This window comes from Belonocnema kinseyi, chromosome 7 (assembly GCF_010883055.1).
Source record: "Belonocnema kinseyi isolate 2016_QV_RU_SX_M_011 chromosome 7, B_treatae_v1, whole genome shotgun sequence".
Taxonomy (NCBI): domain Eukaryota; kingdom Metazoa; phylum Arthropoda; class Insecta; order Hymenoptera; family Cynipidae; genus Belonocnema; species Belonocnema kinseyi.
Window position 1 is genome coordinate 24,978,045 of NC_046663.1, and position 7,064 is coordinate 24,985,108.

The 7,064-nt window shown below is 26.5% G+C and overlaps 1 protein-coding gene across 1 annotated transcript in view; it reads left to right on the forward strand.

The window, feature by feature from the left end:
- LOC117176372 (regucalcin-like) overlaps window positions 1-5,942 on the forward strand; it is an 8,086-nt gene extending 2,144 nt beyond the window's left edge. The window contains exons 3-5 of the mRNA XM_033366616.1: window positions 2,221-2,430; window positions 5,483-5,595; window positions 5,676-5,942. Of these exons, the coding sequence (XP_033222507.1) occupies window positions 2,221-2,430; window positions 5,483-5,595; window positions 5,676-5,942 (590 nt within the window). The remainder of the gene's footprint in view (window positions 1-2,220; window positions 2,431-5,482; window positions 5,596-5,675) is intronic.
- Window positions 5,943-7,064: the final 1,122 nt, after the last annotated feature.

Consider the following 7,064-nt stretch of genomic DNA (forward strand, 5'->3'; position numbering starts at 1 on the left):
TAACATAACGAATCACACCGGATTCTTTAAGATATTTAATTTTCCAAAAAGTATATGAAATTTTAACTAATTATTTGGATTTCCGACCAAAAATATAAAAGCTATGAAATTTCGAAATGTGGGAATTTTCGATAAAAAAGAAGAAGATTTTTTCACAAAATAGTTCACTTTCAAACTATAAAAGATGAATGCTCAACTAAAATAAAAGACCTTTAACCACAAAAAATAACTTTTTAAGAAAATTGTAAATTCTTTCCGAAAATATAATTTTTTCTCAAAATAGTTAAATCCTTATCCGAATTAAAAAAAATTAATTTTTAATAAAACAGTTGACTTTCTTACCCGAAAGGATAATTTTTGACAACATTTGTTATTTTGGGCGAAGTAGAAATAGTCAAAGTATTACTTAAACAAAATTTATTTTCTGTAAAGGAAAGGTTTTTTAAATAAATGGCTCAATTTTTAACTCCAGAAATACATTTTTAATCAAAAATATACTTTTTTATCGAAGAAGATAAATTTTTTTCAAAAAAGCTGATTTTTTATAAAATAAATTAATTTTCAACCTAAAAGATTAACTTTCTGCCCATAAAAGACGAATTTTTAACAAATCAACAAATTTAACAAATTGCATTTTCAAATAACAAAATTAAACTTCAAAATAAAGTTATTTGAATATTATTCTCAAATTATTAAACATAAAAATTTTTAACAAAATAAAAAATAAGATAACATGCATTGCAATTAAAACAGACGTAGTTTCATTACTTCTTTCAAAAAAATTTGTTATTGAAAATAATTAATTTTCCATCGATAGATACTCGAATAATGCACTTATTTATTAAGTTTGTTTTTTAAAAAATAAAAAATTAATTTACCAATTATGAATTTCGCTGAAATCATTATGAACTTGCCAATTACAAAGAATGCAATAAAAAAACGAATTATTCCGTCCAAATAACCCCAAATAATGTATTTTAAAAATTAAATTTGTTTAAAAAATCATAAGATTAATCAACAAATTATGAATTTTGCTAAAATTATCACAAATTTTCCAATGGCAAAAAATTGACATAAAAAGAAACTAGATATTATTGTCGAAAAATGCCTGTTTATTGCAATTGCACATAAAATTTGTGTATAATCTAAACAATTATAATCAGAAGAGAAATTTTGTTGTATAACATTGTTTCGATTCCAATTTCTTGCAGCGTAACATGAAGAAACGTGTATTTATGGAAAATCGTAGACAAAATTTTTTAAACAAATAATTTGTAGACAACAAATTTTTTTTGTATATTGTCCAATATTGGAATATGTTTAACTAATGCTATTTTATGCAACTTAGCGATTTCAACCATTATCCTGTTATTGACGACCAACGGGATCGTCAAGAAAAAAGTCATTTGGATAAATTAATCGTCTGTTTAAATGTGAATATCCGTACAGAAAATTTTTGAGTTTTGAAAAAAGTGGTCTCAAACATTGTCAAAATACGCTTACTTTTTGAATTTTTATACAAAATGGCTGGCTAACGAACTTGACCGTTATTTTAAAACACTAAATAAATATAATAAAGGCCAATCCAATCTGTCAATTCTTTCGAAAATTATCGTGCTAAAAAAACTAAAAATCTACAGATAATATTTCGAAATTATATATATTTATATTACTATTATTAATAATTTAAAATAATATAATTATTATTTATAATATAATTGATAATAATAATAATAATAATTAATAATAATTAATGTCTGCATCCATATATTATTATACACTAATTATATACATTTGTTACACACACAGACATACAGACAGACACATTATTAAAAACCTGTTTTTCGGATCCAGAGGGCCTGAAAACGTGAACATTTGACAAGGGGGGGGGGGTCAAATTTTACACAAATATAATACCTTTTCTTGATGAGAATGTAAAAAGAATATTTTAGCAAATTTAACATTTAATTGAACATTAATTTACAAACCGAAAATAGACTCTTTAAATTTTATGTCAAAGAAAATAATTTTTAAGCAAAAAAAAAAAAATTTAGGCAAAATGGTTAATGTTTTTCCACAAAGACAAATTTTTAGTCAAATACATAAATTTCCAACCATCCAGTTGAATTTCGAACAAAAAAAACCGATTGGTCCAGCGCACTATCAGAGTTGTTTCCCCTTGGTTCATTATTATATTTTAAATTGTATATTATATTCCAGGGACGATGAACGAAAATGGACACCCATTCGGAAATGTGACCTCTTGTAATCATAATTTTAAATTTGTAAGACAAATAAAGGACATTATTACGAGCAGTGGTTTCGTGTGGGAAGAAACTGCGTCTGGTCCTTCTAAAGTATATTTCGTCGATGCTTTGTCACATTATGACATCCTAGCCTACTCTTTTCACAAAACAGCAGGAACATTTAGTAAGTTTTTTTTGTCAAAAAATTATTTTTTTTTGTTATAAATTTTCTATTTAATTTAATTGCCAACCAGATGATTCAATTTTAAAGCCAGAAAACGAATTTAACCCAAATCTTGAACCCCCCCCCCCCCAGATCTCGACCTTCCTAGAACGGCTGGCCCTAGCACTTCCTCAAAGGACAAGGCGAGAGACCTTTGCGACGCTCGCCTCGAATAAACCGCATACGCAAGTACTCAGTCGAGTATATTGCGCAATATTATGCATTCCATTTGGCGTTCGAATTCTCTCGACTTGTGGCCAAGGATAGTGTGAAAGCGAGAGTTGGGTGTATCTACAAAAAATAACAAATTTTCAAACAAAAATGAGCACTTTTAACACAAAAAAGTTCGGTTTTAAATAAATACATAAACTTTTAATTACAAGAAGTTACATTTTCTGACTAAAAACAAAATAATTACTCTTTTAGTTGAAATATAAATTTTAACTTAGTAAGAAAAGTATTTTTCACGACCGCAGTTAACCTTTCTATACAAGCATTGAATTTTTAATGAGAGAGATGAATTCTGAACCAAAAAGATAAAATTTTTACCAAAAAAGACATAATTTCCAAAAGATTTATGAATTTTCAGCAAAGTAGTTGAACCAAAAACAAAGAAATATTATGTTTCAACGAAACAGTTGCTTTTTTAGCCAAAAAATATGAAATTTTTTACAAAAAAGAATGCATTTTTTAATCTGAAAAGATGAATTTTAAACCACAATGGTTAATTTAAGACCAAGAAGATAGATTTTCTACAAAAAATCTGAATGATCAACAAATTATATGAATTTTTAAACAAATAGTTGAATCTTTTATTAATAGAGATGGATCTTTGAGATAAAAATGGAATTCGTTATATTTTCAATTGTAAAGATTAATTTTAAATGAGGAAAACAAAATTTAACGGATGCTTACATTTTTAATAAAATACTTTACTAACAACAAAATACATCATTTTTGACCAAAAAGATTAATTTTCTGTTAATGAAATCTAACTTTTAACCAAATGTATGAATTTTGTAACCAAATAGCTAACTTTTCATTAAAAAAGATCAAATTTTACTGTAAAATAGAGTAGTGACATTTTCGGTAGAAAATCATAAAAAAAAAACGATCTTTTAACAAAATATTTTGAATCCTTAGAAAAAGATGGAATTTCAAGAAAATTAAATTAAAATATTTAATCGTGTATTTAAATTCTCATACAAACAGATGAATTTTTAAGCAAGATAATTAATTTTTCAACAGCAAGATGAATTTTCAAGAAAATAGATAAAGTTCAGTTGAAAAAAATTAATTATCTTAAAAAAAATAAAATTTTTCACCAATATAATTGATACTTTAACGAAAATTTATTACGTTTCTACCAGAAAGTTGCATTATTATAAAAAAATGAAATTTTTAGGATATTGGATGTATTTTTAAACCAAAAAATAAGGATTTCAAACCACAATAGTGAATTTTCAACCAAGAAGATGATTTTTTGACCAAACAAGCGAATTTTTTATCAAAAACTTGATTTTTAAAATTAATGGTTAGCACCTGAACAATGAAAAATTAATTTTTAATGAAAAATGGAATTTTCGAAGTTTACAGTTAAAAAAATTAATTTTGAACCATTACAAAATACGTTTTATCTAAGGGGATGCATTTTTTCAAAAAAAATCTACTACAGCGGATGAATATTTCAACAAAAAAGATGTTTTTTTCAACTAAGAGGTGAATTTTTTCAAAAAAATCTGAATTTTGAACAAAATATACAAAATTCAAATAAAATAGCTGTATTTTTTTACAAAAAATGATGAATTATGAAAAAAATGGAATAAGCTAAATTTTTAGTTGAAAATATTAATTTTCAATAAAAAAAATGTATTTTCAAGAAAATAGATAATTTTTAACAAAATAATTAAATTTGCGAGCAATGAAATACATTTTTAACCACAAAGATTAATTGCTTATGAAAGAAGGCAAATTTTTAAGAAAAAGCTTAAGTTTTTATCAAATATATAAATTAAATAATAAGACTTGAATTTTTTAACGAAAACCTAAACTTTGAACAAAGCATATGAATTTCAAATCAAATAGTAGAATCTTGAACAAAAAAGGACTAATTAAAAAAAAAGACGAAAACAGTTTAATTTTCACTTAAAAGTAGTAACCGTGAAAAAGCAAAATAAATTTGTTTAAATTAGTTACTTTTTCAAATAACTAAATGAATTTCAACCAAAAGAGTAATTTTTGAAATAACAAGATTAGTTTTTTTATTAAAAAAGATCAATTATTAACCAATTTTTAGTTAATTATAATTATAATGAACAAGAAAAATGTATTTTTAACAAAATATATGAATTTTTAAACAATTAAAAGATATTTCTACCAAAAGAGAAAATCCTAATCCAAGAGTGTTAATTTTCTGCCAAAAAATGAAAAAAGACCAGAAGAATGAATTTTCCACAAAATAATACATTTTTTATGAAAACAGTGAAACTTTGAAGCACTGAAATAAATTTTTAAGCAATAGAGTAAATTTTCAACCACGAATATCATTTTTCTAAAGAAAAAGATTAACTTTAAATAAAATAGTTACATTTTCAGTTTAAAAAATTATTTTTTCAGTTAGAAAAACAATTAAAAATAATATAGTTGAACAATCTACCCGTAGCAATTACGTTTAAACTTAGCAGTTATTAAAAGAGATAGATATTTGAAAAATAAAATATGGATTTTCAATAGAAATGCAATAATTTAATTTTCAGTCGAAGAAACTACTTTTAAATAAAAATAAGAATTTTCAACAATATAATTAATTTTTTAATCAACGGAATGGATCCTTGAGCAACAATTCTTCACGAAAATTCCTTTTCCGACGTAAAGTTATAGTCATTCGCAACATTTTCTCTCATGATTGAGAAATTTAATCGAACCATGCTAGGTGTAAACACCTTCTCAATGAATAAATTAAGTCGAAGAAAAGTTTTTATATTTTAACACGTAATCAAATGACTATTTTCAGGGAACCATATACTCGCCTTGGACTGGTCGAAAATTTCCAGGAGGGGAACTCCGCGTCGTCTGACAATTGATAGGACTGGTAAACTCTGGGTGCCTCTTTATGAAGGTCGCGGAGTAAGGATTTTTAAATCTTTCTAGTAATATTTCCGGAAATAAAATTCTAAATCAAAGTAAATTTTTTAAATTTTTCTTAGATTATGCAAGTTGATCCAGCCAAACACAAAATAGTACAATATATTCCCGTGCCTGCAAAAAGAGTCGGCGCGTGCGTTTTCGGAGGTCCCAACCTTGATGTCTTATATGTATCAACCATAGGATATGGTCACAAAAATGATCCTGAGTCACGTCCATTTGGAGATCAAGGTGGTACAATTTTCGCTTTCAGGGGCCTTGGCGCAAAGGGTTGGGCACCAGAACAATACAGAATGGAGAAAATCCCTGACAGTGTACAACTAATCTAAAACTGGTTTAAAAGAACCAAGCCGGGAAAATATCACAAATTTAAAACAAATATATATCAAAATTTACGTAATTTAAATTAGAGAAAAATCCAAATTAAAAATCCCGTTTAATGTCCAATAATAAAATTTATGCAAAATTCTGTTAAACAAAACAAGAATCCAACGAACAAAATTTGGACCACAACGAATAAACGAAAATCAAAAATCCTATTTTAATTTTTAAAAATCTAAAAAAAAATATATAAAATGAAATTTTAGGAAAAAAATGAAAAACAGGAAAGAAAAATGAGAAGGCAGCCAACCACATCCCCTTTCTTTCTTTCGTCTTTTATATTTTTATTACCATCAAATTACAATAAAATAAAAATACAAAACCTAAAAAAATAAATTTGCATTATCAACGTTTCGGTACTAGTATCTTATCGTACCTTTGGTACCTTATCAAGGCAAGAAAATTTTAAGTAGTTGAAATTGACAGCACCCACGAACAGGTGCTCTCACTTTGATACCTGAGAATCGAATGAGGGTCAGTAGGCCAATCTGTTGTAAAGACAATATAAATATCTGTCACAATTACATCAGAACCCGTGAAGAAATTGCCAAATGTTTGCCGTATTTCCGATTTGGACCAGACCGGGCACACAATTTTGTGGTTGTTAAATTTGGCCCCGCCTAGACCCCGACTTAACAGCCAATCTTGCCAGTAGATGGCGCTCCAGTAATTTCGGGGACTAAAGTGGGTTGATTCCAAATCGCCCAAGTTTCCACGTAAAGTGTCAAGCGTCAAAAATATTTCCATTATTAATTGGAAAAGTGACAAAATAAGTGGGAAAAAATGTCAAAAGTGAGCACAAGACGAATGCGTAGGTATGGTATACTTCAAAATATTCCTGAATTGCGTGTTGAAGACTATAATAAGTAAATTTATTAAGAATGTGAAAATGAAAACTAACCTCGACATGAGGTTATTTATTTATTTATAAGAAAAGTAGCAAAAGTAATATTTTATTTGTTGAATGTGAAAACGAATTAGATCAACAATGACGGCATAAACATATTTATTTTCACGTATTTTTAGGTGATTTGATACTTTCCACAATTAGGTTCAATATAGAAATTGAA